We start from the raw sequence: 18,511 nt of genomic DNA, 5'->3' as shown, positions 1-18,511 counted from the left end.
TTTCATTCAGCTAAGGATCAATTAGCTCTACAGGATGTTGTGGTTTGAATAGGTGTGGCCCGAATAGACTCATGTGTTGGAATGCTTGGGTCATAGAAAGAGGCACAAGTAGGAGGTGTGGCCTTGTTGGAGGAAGGGTGTCACTGAGGGGGTATGCTTTGAGGTCTTCTATATGCCCAAGCTCTGCCTAGTGTGGCACACAGTCTCCTCCTACCTTGGAAATCAAGATGTAGAACTCCAGCACCGTGTCTGCCTGCGTGCTGCCATGCTGCTCATCATAATGATCATAGACTAAACTTCTGAAACTGTAAGCCAGCCCCAATGAAATGCTTTCCTTTATAAGAGTTGCCACGGTCCTGGTGTCTCTTCACAGCAATGAAACCCTAACTAAAACTTTTGAGACAGGGTCTCGCTGAACTTGCTTGTGTAGTCAAGCTGGCCTGTAACAGAGATCTGCATACCTCTTCCTCCTGAAGGCTAAGATTAAAGGTGTCTACCACTACAGCTGACTGGGAATTCTTTTTTTTTTTTTTAATTATTTATTTTTTTATTATCAGAAGAGGTCACCAGATAACATTATATATGGTTATGAGCCACCAGGTAGTTGCTGGGAATTGAACTCAGGACCTTTGGAAGAACAGCCATTTCTCCAGCCTGCGAATTCTTAATATCATGTATGAGTCCTTAGGTCGGGAAGTCAAGGACTGGGCAGTCTCTTCATTAATATACAAAGCAGATGAAACTTCGTGCGGTAAATTTGTTTTAATTTGCACTGCTGGTGTCTCAGGCTATAGTCCTAGTAACTTGGACATCTGAAGCAGAAGAATCACAAGACCCCACGAGTTGAGGGCTAGCCTGGGTAAAACTGGCCTAAACCTGACCTGGTGGCATAGTCCTATAACACCAACATGCGGGGGGGGGGGGCGGGGGGGCGCGCAGGGGGGAGGTCAGAGAGGGGAAGGGAGCTAAGAAGAGTCTGAATTTGAGGCTAACCTGGGCTAGATAGCAAGCGCCGGGCCAGTTTGGGCTATAAGGTCCTGTCTGGAAAAAAGAAGGGGAAAAAGTCAGTGGAGGCTCTTTTTAAAAAGGTTTATTTTGTAATGGTGTAGGCCGGCGTCAGTGTGAGGATTTATGCTTGTGAGTGTGACTGCAGTGCCCACAGAGGACTGAAGAGGGCAGCATAGTTCCCCAGGAGCTGGGTGGTTGTGCACCTTTTGTTTTGGTTTGGATTTTTCGTTTGTTCATTCATTTTTTGTTTTTTTGTTTGTTTTGTTTTTGGTGGGTGCTGGGAACTGAATTTGTGTCCTGTGCAAGAACAGCAAGTGCTTGTAACTGCTGAGCCATGTCTTCAGCCTCAGATGTAGGGTCTTAAACAGCCAAACAACAAAACACACCTTTGGAGTTTGCTCTGTGCAGTTGCCAACAACAGGCTAGACCTGTTACTGATTATATTCCAAAGCTTTAGCCTTTATTCCATGTTCTGGGTTACACTCTGCTGGGCACTCTAAAACCCCTGAGAACCCATTAGAGAGCTGGAATGAAACGACACAAACAGAGGCCACCTGCCTCATCAGGGAAGAGAGTGGCCATCTGGTAGCTACAGTGACGAATCGTGAAGAAGACAGATGAGAAAATCCTCCGCAATCAATCTTCATTTTTCTCCCTTTGTATCCAGAGCTATGAGGAATCACTGAGGTCTTACAGACACATAAAACTTTAGAAACCTGGAGCATGGCTTACTGTTGAAATATAATCCTGCTCTGTGTGTGTGTCTTTGTGAGAAAGGATTTATAAATCTCAGCTCATCTCCATCCCAGCCTGGAGCTTGTAAGATCCGAGCATAAAATGCAGGAGCAATCAAATTATCTTCTAGGAGATCGATAGAGGAGGAGAGAAGCCCTTTGATCTGGGGAGCAATCATTCTCTTTGTCTTCTAAGAGGTACGGCGGAGCCTGGTAACGTAGTAAAAACAGTCCTTTGTTCAGCTGGGCTGAGGAGTGTTTCCACCACTTAAATGGCATATCCACAGGAGATATTTGGAAATTGCGAAATGGGTGACGACCACAATCTAATCTGCATATCAAACTGGAAAACGTTGCAAAGGCAACGTAGTATGTTCTGTGAAGAAAGTATTTCACATGTGTGCTGTTTTAACAGCTCATGTGGTCCACCTGTCAGTTACTTTTCATTTTAAATGACTCTTTGCTTTTAGGTGTATAGGTCTATTTGATTAGAAGAAAAAAGGTGTAATCTTGCATTTAGATGTTTTTCAGGACCTTGGAGATTTCTGATGACAGTATGATGAAAATGACTTCAGAAGCAGGTTCAGGAGCTCAGAAGTCAGCAACGCTGCCCATTGTGTTTTGTTTTGTTTTTTTTTCTCTCTCTTTTATGTTACATCCAGGGTGATCTCTGGCTTTTTCTCCAGGCTTTACTTTACAATCAATACTCTTGTTGGATCTGGTTTCTGTTTTCCCGAAGGGATTCTTTCCACCTGGGGAAGGCCTGGGGGAAGGTGGAAATATACTGTGGTCCTAGGGGGCAGAAGGTGCAATAGGTTTCTATATGTCTTTTTTTCCTGATAATTTCATAAATTCCCTTATTGATGGGTTTTTTAGAGTCGAGTTTAAATATGCACAAAGACAGTCTTCCTAGGGCTGGGGAGTTGGCTTGGGGGTAGAGTGCTTGCTTCTATCACCTAGGCCAAAGGAAAAAGCTCAGGTGGTGGCCTGCTTGTCAAAAAAGTCAACTGACATCAAACTCAGGCCAACATATGCACACACATACATGTCAGGCGCCCAACACACAAATAAATCATTTTATTCATTTGTTTGAGACAGACCTGGAGCTCATTCTCTGAACCAGGCTGGCCTCAAGCTCATAGAGATCTGCCTGCTCTGCCTCCTGAAATGCTGGGATCAAAGGCATGCGCCACCATGCCGGGCTTAAATCACTCATTTTAAAATCAATGATTCAGTAGCTAGTGTGGTGGTCCATGCCTGTCATTTCAGGACCCAGAAAGTTGAGGCAGGAGGATCCTGACCTTGAGGCTGCTCGGACTACACCGGGAGACCCTGTCTTTAACAACCAAAGAGAGATTTGGTGTGTTTACAGAGATGTGCACCTGTCCTTCTTCCCTGATTTCAGAACATTTTCCTCCAAAATGACATGCTTATTCACTGGCCAGTCACTCTCCTTTGTTCTCTCTCACCCTGGAAACAACCAATCTACTCTGTTCCAGTGATCCCCATTCTTTTTTTCCTTCCTTCCTTGCTTCCTTCCTTCCTTTCTTCTTTCCTCTTTCTACCCTGCTTTTTTTTCTGGGGTTCAAACTCAGAGCCTTAAACCAGGCATGGTGGCACACACTTTTAATCCCAGCACTCAAGAGGCAGATGGATCTCTGTGAGTTCCAGAACTGCCTGGTCTACAGAGCAAGTTCCAGGACAGCCAGGGCAACACACAGAGAAACCCTGTCTTGAAAAACCCAAAACCCAAACCAACCAACAATCAACAACAAATAAAAAACCCTCAAACTCAGCCTTGTACATCCTCGGCAAACGCTTTTCCGCTGAGCTACATCCTAGCTCTCTAGTAGGTTAAAAAAATAAAAAACATTTAAAAGCCTGTTTCATTTTTGCCTTTAAAGCCAAAAGCAGTGGTTCTAGCCTTCTGCTTGAGCTCACAGGTAAAATCTAGAACTTTATTACTGTGACTTTTTGTGACTAATCAGTCCTGGAGCTAATTTGGATTGTAGCTTCCAGATAATTCCTTAACTCTTATATCCCTCTTTGACTAGTGCAGTACAACGAATTTTAAGCCGTCTGGGTTAATTGTTTCTTGAAGACTTATCTTTTTCCTTCTTTCCTCCCAGACCCTTTGATAGAAGCTATGTCCCTATTGCAAAGCGGTAAGAAGTCCTGCTTGTCTGCCTTTACTAGGGAAATAGCCTCCACAGCTGTCTAGCATTTTTTTTGTAGGAAAATAAGTAATCCATGATTGAATGGATCCAGGATCCTGGGTTATTCTCACTATTGGTTTTTTTTTTTTTTTTTTAACATTTGAGACAAGGTTTGTCTGTGTAGGCCAGGCTGGCCTTGAACTTGAAATCTTCCTGCCTCAGCCTCCCAAATGCTGGAATTATAAGTACATATCACTGGTGCCTCGATCAGAGCTCAGTTTCTTGTTTGTTTTGGGGTTTTGTTGAGATAGGGTTTTGTTGTAGCCCAGGCTGGCTTTAAACTTGGTATGTAGCTGTGGTGGTTATTGAGAATGACCTCATAGGCTGAGACTTCAGTGCTTGGTCACCAGGGACTGGCACTATTAGAAAGGATTAGGAGGTGTGGAACTTACTGGAAGAAGTGTGTCCCTGGGGATGGGCTTTGAGGTTGCAGAAGTCCCTGCCAGGCCCAGAGTCCCTCTCAGATCATCAGATCAGGATGTCGCTCTCAGCTGCTTCTCCAGCATCATTGCCTGTTGCTTTCCACCACAATGTAATGTGCTTAACTGTAAGCAAGTCCCCAAAGTCTTTCTATGAGAGCTGCCTTAGTCATGTGTCTCTTCAGAGCAGTGGAACACTGACTGAGACAGGAGCCAAGGATAGTCTTGAACTCTTGATCCTCTTGCCTCTGCCTCTCAGCTAATGGAACTACAGGCATGTGCCAGCACATTGGACCAGTTTTGAACTTCCACTGCTGCCTGGTTGCCATGCAGGGAGGCAGAAGCTGAGGAAGCCTGCACATGTAGCAGATTGCCTGTGGAACTTGGTACTGCCAAGGGTTCCAAAACTTCTGGGAGACCTGCTGGGAAGGAGGATGGGGGGATTTAAAAAAGACTCCTCCCTATGGCAGCACTACCATAGCCTCCTAAGCTCTGGGGTTGTAGGCTAGCACCACCATGCTCCCTGGGAAGACAGGCAAGCATTGTAGACTCAGGTGGGGAGACCTAGATCCTAGCTTAGCCACTTACTGTGTGACAGCCTGCAAGGACCCAGGCTGAAATCTGCCACTGTGAGCTTCTATTGCTTGGTTCATAAAATTAGGCATAGTACAAACGCTATATGCCTAAGGAGTGGGTGTGAGGTTTAAATGAGATACTTCTATGTTTACTGTCTAGTAGGGTATTTGACATTTATTACACTAAGTAGGTATTAACAGATGAGTCTAGGTATTAACAGATAAGTCTTAAGATATAGAGAGGGAGGGCTGGAAGAATCAGCTCAGTGGGTGGAGTGTTTGCTATATGAATATGAGGACCCAAGTTTTGCTCCCAAACACCCACATTAAAAAAAAAAAAAAAAGCTAGGTTTGGTGGTGTGTATTGTAACCTCCTGCTGGGGAGGGAGAGACAGCTGGTTCGAGGCAGCTTGCTGGCTAGTGCAGCTGAATCCGTAAGCTCCAGGTTTAGTGAGAGATCCAACAGACCTCTGGCCTCCATGTTGCAAGAATGGGCACACACACACACTGCATACACCTACGGTGAGAGGGACCCCAATCTGAGTCTGGAAGTTATCTTGGGGATCACTGATCACCTTGCCAGACGGCTTTCCCACCATCACTTGAACTCATTTTTTTGCCCTATTGTCAGTAGGTGTCTCTTGCTCCCTTCTCTTCGCTTAGATTCTGAATGTTGTCCATGTTACCTCTTGTTCCAACTTAATCATTTATCAAATCCATAAGATCCTCTTTTTTGTTGTTGTCGGTTTTGAGACAGGATTTCATGTATTAGAGGCTGGCTTTGAACTTGCTTTGTAGCTGAGGATTATTTTGAATGTTTGGATCATCCTGCCTTCACCTCCCAAGTGCTGGGGTTACAGGCGCGCACTGCCATCCCTAGGTTACATGATTTAACACGATGCCCCACGCATTCCAGGCAGGCACTTTACTAGCAGATCATGTGTTTGCATGTCCGTGCACATGGATCCATGTGTGTAGGGCCAGAGGGCAACATTGGATGTTGTTCACGAACACCCACCTTTTTGTTTGAGGCAGCATCTCTCACTGGCTTGGAGCACACCAAGTAGCCGGGCTGGTTAGTGGGCCTCAGGGATCCACCAGATTCCCCTCCCCCCAAGTCCTGGGGTACAAGTGTACACTACTTAGCACAATTTTTACTTAGGCAATTAAAAAAAATGGCTGCAATACCCTGGTACCATTTATTAGCTTTTCAGTCATCTAGGGCTTCTCCCTCCCCCCCCCGAAAAAGGGTTTATCTGTGTATCTCTGGCTGTCCTGGAACTCACCTTACAGACCAGGCTGGGTTCAGATTCAGAGAGGTGCCTGCCTCTGCCATTAGTGCTGATATTAAAGGCATATGCCACCAACACCCAGCTTCTCCTTTTTTTTCTTTTTAATACAGGGATTCTGGGATAAAACTTTGGTCCTCATGTTTGCAAGCAAATTCTTTGATGAATTAAGCTTTCTCCCAGCCCCCTTTTCTTGTTTTTGAGTCAGGCAATCAGTATATAGCCCAGGCTGACATCAAATATACAATTCTCCTACCTCAGCCTCTAGAGTGCAGGGATTATAGACATTTACCACTGTGCTCAACCTGTAATGTCCTTTCACTCTTGGTTCAGGTGATTGGTGGCAACTCATCAAAAACAGGAGATAAGAAGTAATCAGGGCCAGGCAACCTGTCAAACCAAATGGCATTTTCCTCAGGGAACTCATAGAAACCACAGAACACGAACCATGTTGGTAGGATTAATGACGTTTAATTTTCTCTATTACTAATGTCTTACAGTAAGTGTGGGGGGGTCAAGAGGGGATCGGTCAGGAAGTGTCTCTCCCGTTCCTTGAACTATTGAAGCGTGTGCTAGAATGAGAGCTCAGTAGAAGCATTATGTCCTTATCAGCACAGAACTTGTGATGAAGTGGTGGGGACAGGATAGACAGCTCTATAGCTCTGGTTAGAATGAGAGAAAGGGCAAATCCTGCATCAAATTTGGCACACGGGGCACACAGGACATGTGGATGCCACAGTGGGTGCAGGAAGAGCTGCCTCCTTGAGACAAGGGAGGAGTGTCCATGCACCTCCTGGACCCTGAATGCATCTGCCTTTCCTCAAGGGTGGGGACACCCATCTTCTGGAGCAACACCACACTGTTGGGGAAGACTCTGAGGGAGATTTTTTTTTTTCCTTTTTAAAAAACTATTTGCTGGTGGTTTTGGTGTGGACTGACCAGAAGTGCTTGTGATTTTTTTCACTTTTGGGCAGAAGCATTGTGTGTGGTGAAAAAATGTCCTATATGTAGCACTCTTACAAAGCAAGGTCTCTTGAGGACCTGGGCTCATGGGAAGGGGCTATGCAGATTCTAGGGCATGGGTATGAAAAAGCTAATTCTATCCCACTACACGGAAACCGACACGGAGGAGACCTTGGTCTTTCCCTCCTGAGAGGTGCTCACCTCCTTTCCTTACGCTACTAAGTCTAAGGTCAGCTTAACCACAGCGTAGCGTCACCATCACTGTGCTTCTAACATTAAAGTGAAAAGCTACACCATTTAAGGTAGTTCCCCCCCCCCCCCCCGCGCCAATTAAGTGAATTTGGACAAGCTGGAAGCCTAAAATCTAGAAATCCCTTTCATATTTTTGTAAAACCCTTAAAATCAATCACTGCCATTATCATTAATTTTTTAAGCTAGAAATATGAAAGGACATGAAAGGGGCAGGGATAAGTTATTACACAAATCACAGAAATGATCAACATGCATCTAATTTTACCCACTGCGCAAAGAGAGCTAAAGGGATTATGTTCTATGTGAGTTTAGAGGGAACACTACACTTAGCCTTCCCCTACTCTTGGGTGGAAGAAAAGGAAATATGAAATTGAGGAGGGTGAAAGAAATGTGCCACGAGAGAAACACCTATCATTTGTGACTCAGCTCTATCAGAGCAGAATGGGGTAATGGTGTCTGGACCACTAGTTTGTCCTCGGCAGTGACTTTATGGTTTTAGGCATCTACAGTAAGATCCCATAGCTGGGTACTGGTGTGGTATAGTGGATAAACAGGTTTCAGCTTCAGCTCACAGAGGATGATGACCAGGTTTAGCACCTCCACTGGAACTTCCTTTGTCCCTGAGTCACCTGTCACTATGAAGCCTGGGCTGCGGGTGAGAAAGCTGCGTTCTTAGAGAACTCCTCTGACTGCTCCATCTAGGGGCGGCTTTCCTAGTGGGGAAAGCAAGGATTCGGTACTGAATATGACAGTGAAGCCTTGGAGACATTCTATAGCGGTGGTAGGTGCTGTGGTTCAGGAGTAAGCTGTGAATAAGCCAAGTGCATTCCCTCTTAGGCATTAACTTTTTTAAGCAATGGAACTACATTTTTTGGCTTGAAATGGTGCTTTCTTCTATAGTTGACTTCTCAGTGATTTTCTTGGTAGATATTACCGTTTCCTCCAAAGTTTCTTCAAAACTTTCCCCTATCTTGGATGTTTTCTTAGAGGATTCCTTAGAAGCCCCTTCCTCTTCCTCTTCTTCCTCCTTTTTCAGTGACAGCCCAGTGGATGAGACTTTGGAGGTTGTAGAACTAAGCATTCTAGGAGGGAGCAAATAACTGGGGTTGGGAAGTGGATTCAGCCCTGAAATGCTTAACCCACTGGTGCTAAATCGTGTCTCTTCGCCTTCCAGCAGTTTCCTGTAAATTCAACAGAGAGAAGCTCTTAGGAACCAGGCTACTAGTTGTGTTTAAAGAACTCAACTCTTCAGTCTTTTTTCATTTTAGAGACCCTGAAGAACACTGCAATTTCTTCATGACACGGAGACTGGCAACACTGCATGGGGTTGGGATTAGCATGTACATGTAGAAATTCTCCCCAATATCAGTGCTGCTTAAAGTATGCTCAAAGGAGCCTATCCCATTCACAAACTGATTTCCTGTAGGAAAACATACAACTCTCCCTTGGTCATATTAGACACCCATTTTTGGCAATTAGAATCTCCAAAGCTCTGGAAAGAAGTGATTTCCCTAATTAACACCTTAACTGTAAAGGTGTAAGGAATGGAGAAATCCACAGAAGATCAAGAAATGACTCGCCTGGTCCAAACCACACTAGAGATGTGTGCCTTTTCCACGTGTGGAGGTACAAATGGAATGAGCCAAGCAGTGACAGAAGCCATTGAGCCACTAGTGGCCACTCAGCCTAGACTAACCCGATCAGAGTGCATACCTAATCTTGTTGATCGTAACTCTAATAGGGTTTTTGTTATTGCTTGTTTGTCAGGCTGGCCTTGGTATGTAGCTGAGGCTAGCCTTTAAGTTCTGACTCAAGATACTATTAAATACTCTGGGGACCTTATTTTGAAGTAGGTGGTATACATAGTGGAAGAAGAAAAACCATGTGTTGGCTTCAGCAGCACATATATTAAAATTGGAACGATGCAGAGAAAACTAGCATGGGCCCAGCGTAAGGATGACATCCAAATTCATGAAGTGTTCCATATTAAAAATGTCCACACTGACCTGAGGTTGAATCTGGGGGCTGTCACTTTTTTCACTTGTATTTACTTAACTAATTAAAATTTTATAAGTTTATTCATTGACTTTACATCTGAACTGCAGTTTCTCCTCTTCCCTGTCAGCCTTCTCCTCTTCACCTTCCCCCCAACAATCCACTCCTCCTCCCTTTCTCTTGGAAAAGGGGAGATCTCCCATGGATATCAACTAACGTTTGCATCAGTTGTAGTGAGACCGGACTCTAGACTAGGCCAGCTCCCACCTCCTAGCAGGGACTTTGAGTTACGGTCCGTGTTTGACCTGGCTCTGACATGTAGCGGTCATTCAAAAAGCTGCACCTGGAGTTACTTTTCTTTGTAAAAGGCAAGTGTCATTTCAACTGTCCCTTGGATCACTTTATGTTTCATTTGTATTTTTAAAGATTCATTTTTATACTTTTTAATTGTGTATGTTTGGATGTGGGTTTGCAAGTGAGTGCCGATGCCTGAGGAGGCCAGAGGCATTAGATTCCCCTGGAGCAAGTTATAGGCAGTTGTAAGCCACCTGACATGGGTGTTGGGAATCAAACTCAGGTCTTCCGTCAGAGTAGTCTGTGCTCTTAACTACTAAGCAATCCCTCCAGCCCCAACCCCTATTTTCAGAGTCTGACAGGCTTTCGTTTTGACTTCTAGAAGCCTGTGTTACCTTGTAAGGGCCCAGTAGAGGTGTGTAGAATATTCCAGGACTAGCAAGACAAAGCGAGGATATATTCAAAAGAGGGACTGAGGGGTCAGCTCAGATGGACTAGAGAGTGGCACCCTCTCATCCTGCCTTGCCGGTCAGAACAGACCACACGGAACCACTTATGTAGCAGTGTCACCTCCAGAGAGGAGGCGTTTTGTGGGGTAAACATGCCCTCTGGTGTACCTGTAAGCCGCTATCTCAATGTCAAGGGCCATTTTGACATTGAGCAAGTCCTGGTATTCCCGAAGGTGGCGTGCCATCTCGCTCTTGGTGTTCCTTAGGTCATTCTCCAGCTGTCCAATGCTATCCTGGAAAGTACATATCCAAAATACTTAGACCAAAGCAGCAGAAATTCATTGACATTTCCACAAGGCAGGGATCTCAGCCCTGACCTCACATTCAAACCAGGTAAGGAGCCAGCGGAATCCCTGCATAGCAATCTGGGTCCAGCCTCCATTCTGTTTCGTTTGCTCTGGGGAAGAGACGCAGCATTTACATTTTCCCTTACAGATCCACAGGAAACTTAGACGCATGGTAAGGGCTGGGCACTTCCAAGGGACACATGACCTTGTGGATACTGCCTTCTTTGCTTTTAAAATAATATATTAATGTGTGTGTGTGTATGTATGTATGTTTGTGCGCATGTATGAGTTCAGGGACTCTCCAAGTCCACAAGAGGCTGTCTGATCCCTTGGGGCTGGGGTTACAGATGGCTGTGAGCTGCCATATGGGTGCTAGTAATCAAACTTGATAGAGGCTGCATACTCCTTAAAGCACCATATTTAAAAAAATGCCAATTTTGAATTTTTATTTTTTTAATTTTTAATTTATACAAGTGAACACTCTATTTGCATGTATGCTTGCACACCAGAAGACGGTATCAGATCTCATTATAGATGGTTGTGAGGCCCCATGTGGTTGCTGGGAATTGAACTCAGGACCTCTGGAAGAATAGACAATGTTCTTAACTGCCGAGCCATCTCTCCAGCCTCCAATTTTAATTTTTTCACATTTATTTATTTATTTACTTGCTTATGTGTGTGGGCATATATATATTACAGAGATATGTGGAAGCAAGAAGTTGGATCTGTCCTTCCAAAAGGTGGGTTCTAGGGATGAGTGTGGAGTCTATTCTTTCCTTCCACCAGGTGGGGTTTGCGTATCAACTCAGGTTGTCAGGGTTGGCAGCAAGTGCCTTTACCGCTGAGCCTTCTTTCAAACATCCCTCAAAACGATAATTTTTAATGACGCCATTTTAAACTGCAGAATGCCACTTATTGTTAGAACATTAAAGATAATACAATCTTTCCCAGCAATCAAGGGTCATGGAAATGATGTTATTTTCCTATAATGTCATGCCTGTCATCTGATATATATATTTCAGATATATCTGGGGTTGTTTATTTCTATCTTAAATGGATCCAAAGAGCAGTGCTTATCTTCATGTTACAGTTTATTACTCTTCTTTGTCCTGAAAGGTAGCCCTATGGGTGCTAGGCATTCCTGACAACGCCTCTAGTGGTCTCCCATCTACAGGCTTGAAACCCAAATAAAAAACCGTTTCTTTTTAGAATCATGTTACGAATGGTTAGGCTAGGGGCATCAGTGCAGTCAGCTCCCATTCTGTGGTTTAGAGGTAGATGTTTTGTCTCAGCAGGTTAATTCGACCGCTTATTAAAAAGCACTTCTATTTCACAGCTGTTTTTGGAAAAAGGATTTTGAGTTCTAGATGGGTTGGAGTTTCTTGCCCTTGTACGTCATGCATTTCGTGTGGCTACTTTATGGATCAGAGTTGACAGCTCCTTCTGGAAGGAGCTGACTGACTGGCTGACCGGAGGATGCTCACCAAGCTCTGGTCCCTTTGTTTGCACACTCCTCCCCACCCTGGGCTATCTTGCTGCCCTTCACAAGGCCTGCCAAAGATGGCCTCTAGCGGAAAATGTGAGCAGAGCGTTGCAGTTTGCCCCTCCCCCAACCATGCAGCTACTGCTGCCTTAGCTTGTAGAGCAGGAGAGAGAAGGCACTCCCTGCTCCAGCTGGGGTCTCTCCTGGAGCAGCTAAGCATCTGGCCAAGGACTGCAAGAGGGATGGTTGGAAAGAAGACAAAGCACGGCTGCACTAGCATCGGCAGTAGAGAACAGGAAAAACCATGTGCCCATTTCCTGATTTCGGGGGAGGAAGGGGGAGACCTCAGCCAGGCAAAAAGAACTACTGTTATGCGTAATCAGTTAGACAGGGAGAGAGGATTTTAATGTATGGTCACTTGCAGAAGACACATGTCCTTGTTCTCACGCCTATCTCTGCTTTATCCTTGCCTTCCATCACCCTTATACTTTCCTAGAAAATGTGCTTTAGGCCAATATGCTCCACAGTCAGTCTGAGAGCAAATGGTGGAGCCCTTTCTTTGAAAGGCACATTCCTAGCAGGTGTGCTGGGACATGCACACAGAGCAGGCTTGCAGGGCCAAGGCAGGGGCACTGCAAATTCAGCCCCAGCTCAGGCTACAGGGAAACTGTGCCTCACGAAACAGAGTAAAAAGCACAATCCTGGCCCCATCTAGAAAATATTCAATCCATTCCTTCAAAAGTGGTCTGGAAAAGAATCTCTCTGTTAAAAATGCTGCTCCTAGGTCTCCGTGTGTCATGGAGTTTGGATCACTGGTTTAAATTCATTCCTGCAAAGAAGCTATTGTAGTAGTCCAGGTGACAGTAATAGGGTAAGGGTGGGGAAATAGGGGTGGGGGCGGGGGCCAGATGGAACAGCTTTGAAAAATGAGATTTTTTTTCCTCTTTTGTACCTTAATTTCAGAAATGGATCTCTCAAGCTATAGATTTATATGTAGCCTCTCACATTTCCGGTCTCCCAAGGGCCAGACCTTTCCTATTACTTAATTAGGCTGGGCTCCAATCTCATATTGGAGAGGAGGGCACACTTGGCTTATCTCCCTGGAGAACATTAACCAGAAGTGATCTTGACTGCTCAGCAAGGTCTTTCAAGGAAAGCTTTGGCTTTCTAAGGACATCCACAGCACAGCTCTGAAAGCCAGTCTCCCAGAGCCCGTCTCTGCCCAGGTTTAGTAATGACAAGGACTCTAATGGTACGGCCCCAGCTATGCAGGGACCAGAGCATCCTCTGTCAGGAATGAAAGGAAAGCCCTGTTTCCCCACTTGAAGCAGTCGTCTTTGGTCTGTAAGACAACACCTAGTTTCTTCCTATTGTTCGCATACTGCGTTACCTTGAATCACTCTTTTTCCTTTTCAAAGTATATCAAGCGTCCTGTCTCCAAATAGGCTGTCAGCTCTCTGGGGCAGGGAAAATGACTTTAATGGGCACTTTCTCTTGTCTTTGAGAAAGGGACTGGATGCTTGTAAAGGAAAAATGTGCCCACTATGAGTCTCTGAACCAGAAAGAAAGAACATCTCCCATTACCACTGCAGTGAAAAAGGAAGCTGGGTAAAAGGGCAAGAAGACAATGACTTTCCACCTTAACCAGCATTGAGATCATTGGGAAACAATAGGAGCCTTAGTGTTTGCAGGTCTAACTGTGAGCCCCACCCCAGCAGTGGGTCCCCAGGGGTATGAAACAGCTTTGTGTTGTCTGGCTGTCTCCTCCCCTCATAGGTCCACGGAGGCCCCAGGTTAAAGCTGATGGGGACAGTGCAGCAGAGCTGCAGAGTCGGCAGTGTCTCTTGCCCTTTGTCTCCTGCAGGCGAGGTCTAGACGACCCTACTATTTTCTACCACGGAAAGCCTGTATTTTAGAGAAAATAAGCCAGAGCAGCACAGAGTCTGACACTGTTAGGCATTAGGCAAGCAAAAGAGGGCGTGGCAAAGCCCAGTCCAGCTGGCAGTCTGGGGGTAAGTTATCCTTTTTGTGGAAGTACTGGACTTGTCCTCAAGGAGACTACCTAAGTCAACATTTGAGGCTTCAAGAAGAGAAGAAATACGAATCCTGTGTGATTAATTCAGATCATCCAGGGCCTTGGACACATATTCAAAAGTTTGACTTACAGATTTTGTAGCAAACCAGAAACATTTATTTGAATAAGACTGTAGTATCAGACTCATGAAACAGACATTTCAAACAGGCCTTTTCCCATTATGAAAGGGAGCCATTCATAATGGACAGTAAATGCCTGCACATCAATAGTTCTTTAGCTTCTGATTAAAATGGTACTTCTGAAATATTATGCCATTTCTCAGTTCTATTTTTTTCTTAATGTTCTCTGAACACATTAATTTCATCAAATGTAAAATTCAATCCTAGGTAGAATAAATTATTTGAAGTTTCTGAATTACTGACATTCTAGTCAAGAGTTTTTATTGCTCCATGTACTTAAACCATGTAATTTTTTTTTGTTTTTTGTTTTTTTTTTCTAAATTTTTCATTCATCCTGTCTTCTGTCCCTGTACCCTTTGTAGTCACAAGCCCAGAATGTTCAGTGTAGTGAAACTGAGGACACAGTGGCTTTGTTGGGAAGAGCCAATCGTTAATCATTATCTTCATACAGATTACAGGGCAGGGAAAGACCAAAAAAAATGTCTCCTATAACAAAGAAACCATCTCTGTAATTTGCCACGTGCATGTAAGTTGAAACAAATATTAAGGTAATGGGAATTTTCAAGTGGCACCTCACAGCTGTGGGGAACATTTAAAAGGTTTTTGTTATGTGCAAAGCCATCCATGAAGGCGAAAATTGATGCTATCTACAACATGAACTTTAACTTCAGGTAGCCAAGACTGATTGTGTTATAGAATTAAAAAAAAAAAAAAAAAAGCGAAGCAGTTAATTGCCTTGAGGCCTGGAGTTTCTAACTGGGACAGCTTGGAGACATTTCTGCCGTGGCAGGAACACGGGATCAGCACCGCGGACAGCGCCCCGACCGTTCTCAAACTGAACTAGCTCAAAGCTTGCTTAGAACTGTCAGTGGATACAGTGGGAACGCAGGGCGTTTGTGTGCCTGTGTCGCTTGGAGTTTCTTGGCGGGCGGGGGGGATAGCAAGGGTGGAGCAAGACAGTTGTGATTAGCTGAATTATGCCAGATCCCACTCCTTTGTAGAGCAAAATTCAAGAAAATGAGCCCAGTTCCCAAGGCTCAGAAAAAGCCTATCAAAGCCAATTAAACAAAGCAGATACTTAAGAACCAGACCTCACAGAGGCTGTGACCTGTCTTCTTTGGGCTCACTTTGGGACTGTTCTGCTAGTGTGTTTGCACTCTTGGTGACAGGAAGTCACAGTCAGATGTTTAAAAAAGATTAAAGACTCCCTTGTTAGTGGAGTTTGTACCTCGGTGACACAGCATGTCCAGCACATGGATGAAGACTTGGGTTCGTTGCCTAAAACTCCCCCATCTCCCAAAATGGAGTGCAGAGACATGAAGGGGTTGAAGAGCTTCCAGGCACATGCAGTTCACATTTGAGGCCGTATGCGTGAGACTTCGTGATTTGTTTGTTTGTTTGCTAACACCTCCAGTCAACACTCCTCTCTCCCCGCTTTCCCTCCCCTGGCTTCCCGGGGCCCCAGATTACAGGGAGTGCAGCTATGTGCGGAAAAGGACAGGGCACCCTTACCTGGTAGCCGGCCACCTCAGCGCTGTGCCGCTCCTCCAGTTCCAAGATCTGCCTCTCCAGGGACTCATTGGCCCCGCGCAGGCCCTCTATCTCAATGGTACGCGCCTGGAGCTGGCGCCGGTACTCGTGGATCTCCTCTCGGCTGGCTCGGATGGCTTCGGTGCTGCGCGCCGCCTGCTCGTTCAGGTTGGCAAACTTGGACTTGTACCACTCCTCGGCTGACTGCAGGTTCTTGGCGGCCAGGGACTCATACTGGGCGCGGATCTCCCTCAGCGCTGAGCTCAGGTCCGGCTTAGCCACAGCCACGTCCACCTCGGCGGCGGCCTGCGAAGACGCCTGCAGCGTGGCCAGGAGCTCGGCCACCTCCTCGTCGTGCACCTGGCGCACGAAGGCCAGCTCGTCCAGCAGCGACTCCACCTTCTTCTCCAGATCCAGGCGGGCCAGCGTGGCGCCGTCCACGTCGCGCTGCTGCGCCTTCAGGGCGCGCTCGGCGCCCTCGCGCCCGCGGCTCTCCTCCTCGCAGCGCGCCCGCAGCCGCTGCACCTCCTCGGCCAGCCCGTCGCGCTCCAGCAGGGCCTGCGCGCGCGCCGAGCTCGCCTCCTCCAGCTGCGCGCGCAGCTCGCGCAGCTCGCGCTGGAAGAGCTCGCCGACGCGCGACGGCTCGGCGTGGCGCTGCCGCAGCGCGGCCAGCTCGGCCTCGAGCGCGCGGTTCTGCGTCTCCAGCTGGTGCACCTTCTCGATGAACACCGCGAAGCGGTCGTTGAGGCCCTGCAGCTGCTCCTTCTCGTTGGTGCGGATGATCTTGTACTCGTTGGTGCGCGCCGCCGCCTGGCTCAGGTCCAGCCCGTCGGAGGCGGGTAGCCGGCGGTAGGCCAGACCCAGGCCGAGAGACGAGGCCGACGAGCAGGCGGCCGTGGAGGCCACATTGCTGCGGGACAGCGACTGCGAGCGGAAGCTGCCCGAGCCCCCGGCCCCGGAGAGGCGCGCGGACAGGCGCGAGCCGTCCCCGAACACCTTGCGGTAGGAGGAGGCGGAGCACAAGTAGTGCTCGGATCCGAAGCTCATGGTGCCGGGGTCGGGGCTGGGCGCGCGGCTGCGGCGGGACGTGGCGAGGACACGAAGGTGCGGCAAGCCTGGGTGCGGCGGGGCGGCGTGCGGGGCTTTTAAGGCGCGGGGCTGGGGCGACGCGCTGGGGGCGGAGCTTCATGTCCAGATGGAGCGGGGAGAGGAAGGGGGGCCTGCGGGGGCGGGGAAGCGCAGTGCCACCGCAGCTGCGCGCCACCGACCTGGGCTGTCGGTACGAGCCCCTCCCTGCCCGCAGCTCCTGCGCCCCAAGAATCTGCCTTGGGAATGACCCGAGAAGAGGGAATGCCCGAGCAGCCATGGCTTCCCAGCCAAGAGCACTCAGCTCTTTGGCGGCTTCAGAGCCTGCCCTTCCTTCTATATGGAGAGTAGGTTTTGGTTTTTTTTTTTTTTTGTTGTTGTTTTTTCAAAGATGTCCTCTAGTCTCATCCGCATCCCGGAGTTCTCAAGGGTGAGGCCCTGTTTCTCAGAGAGAGCGGGAGTCCACCCTCCCCCGTTTTCTCCTGCCCTAGGAGACTCCTAGTTCTCTTCGGGGGGGAAACTGGGTCCACTTCAGAAAGCGTCCGGGGAGATGGGAGGATTCACAGAGGGCTTGAGATGCTCTGGATCGGTGAAGAACGAGAGCCTGAGATTCCGAGGATTACAGGGAAGGAAAGAGGCCAGTCTTGGAAAAGGACAAAGCACTGGAATTAATTAGCCGGCTTCGTTCCCAGGCCTCCACTGAGGTCCTGTGCCAGGACCACAGTCTGGTAGAAATGAAGCTACAGGCTTTGGTTTAGACAAACAAAAATCCACCATCACCAAAACACAGTAGATTTTAAAACGTTTCAAAAATGAGGTTTTTGGCCAGAAGGTTTCATTTGAAAAGAAACTGGATTGATTGATTGATTTTGACTTTTTAACGCTCAGCCACTGATTCTCTTGAAAATAAGAGTACAGTGGGTGGAAGTGAGGTGGCCGTTGCTTAAGTGAGTTCTTCCCCACAATTCCCATCACTTCCAGGGTCATCCGTCTTAACCCATTATTCCATCTGTCTGGCCCTGTGTGCATTTGAGATTCCATTCTGAATTAGACTGGAGAACCATTTTCTGTGGAGATTAATCCATGGACCAAAGATTCAATTCCAGCAGTGAGGCAGAGGAGCAGCGCTTACAGAGCTGGCCGTCCTCACCATACAGTGAGGACAAAGAGTGGGACCCTGAAAGAATTCTATGAGACTTTGAAGCATATCCCCTGGCTTTGTGCCACAGCTGTCCTGTTTCCTTATCATTCATGGAAGACCTGAGCTAAAAGCAATTCTGTGGTCTTTGGGGTCTAAAAGACTGTGGGAAGGGAAGTGGATGCTGGAGAAGCACTGACCCTGGTGAAGAATTACTGCCTGTCACTCATTGTGCCCGCACTTGAGTGTGGTTTCCTTCTCTGGCCGTTTTTCAAGATGGCTGTCATTCCTGTCTTATGGATGAGACATTGAGGCTAGGAACAGCATGTTTGCCCAGGACCGCCAGTAAGTAGAGGCATACATTCTTTCCTCAACATGTAACTCCTCTTAGTCAGAATAGGGCCAAGTGGGCTTCAGAGAATTTTAGCCGATAACGAGTGATGAGGTTTATAATTGGAAGAACCAGTGGACTTGGTCAGAGGTGATGGCTCTGAATTGTGACCCTCCCTTTTTGACCGC

At 47.0% G+C, this 18,511-nt stretch overlaps 2 protein-coding genes and 1 non-coding gene across 3 annotated transcripts in view; 2 read left to right on the top strand and 1 right to left on the bottom strand.

The window, feature by feature from the left end:
• Window positions 1–6,692: 6,692 nt before the first annotated feature.
• On the bottom strand, window positions 6,693–16,815 carry Ina (internexin neuronal intermediate filament protein alpha). The gene is made up of 3 exons (XM_055630105.1): window positions 15,751–16,815; window positions 10,363–10,487; window positions 6,693–8,637 (listed from the first exon to the last, which is right to left on the bottom strand). The coding sequence occupies exons 1-3, from the start codon at window positions 16,813–16,815 to the stop codon at window positions 8,319–8,321; spliced, it is 1,509 nt and encodes a 502-aa protein (XP_055486080.1). The 3' UTR covers window positions 6,693–8,318.
• On the top strand, window positions 9,341–9,447 carry LOC129665241 (U6 spliceosomal RNA). Its single transcript, XR_008718358.1, has one exon. It is a non-coding gene; the product is annotated as a U6 spliceosomal RNA (small nuclear RNA).
• Window positions 16,812–18,511, top strand: part of Nt5c2 (5'-nucleotidase, cytosolic II) — a 116,588-nt gene continuing 114,888 nt past the window's right edge. Inside the window, exon 1 of the mRNA XM_055630102.1 lies at window positions 16,812–16,872. Within this exon, the coding sequence (XP_055486077.1) occupies window positions 16,814–16,872 (59 nt within the window). The 5' untranslated portion in view covers window positions 16,812–16,813. The remainder of the gene's footprint in view (window positions 16,873–18,511) is intronic.

The sequence above is a fragment of the Psammomys obesus genome, unplaced genomic scaffold (assembly GCF_907164565.1).
Source record: "Psammomys obesus unplaced genomic scaffold, mPsaObe1.curated_primary_1811, whole genome shotgun sequence".
Classification (NCBI taxonomy): Eukaryota; Metazoa; Chordata; class Mammalia; order Rodentia; family Muridae; genus Psammomys; species Psammomys obesus.
Note: the sequence above shows the minus strand (reverse complement) of the source record. Positions and strands in the feature narration are given on the sequence as shown.

Bases quoted from the DNA above. Each gene is read 5' to 3' on its own strand.
- Ina (XM_055630105.1), bottom strand. From the start codon at position 16,815: ATGAGCTTCGGATCCGAGCACTACTTGTGCTCCGCCTCCTCCTACCGC. The intron at 10,488-15,750 runs GTAAGGGTGCCC...TGTACTTTCCAG, and splicing joins CTGAGGTGGCCGGCTACCAG to GATAGCATTGGACAGCTGGA. The intron at 8,638-10,362 runs GTACACCAGAGG...TTGAATTTACAG, and splicing joins ATTGAGATAGCGGCTTACAG to GAAACTGCTGGAAGGCGAAG.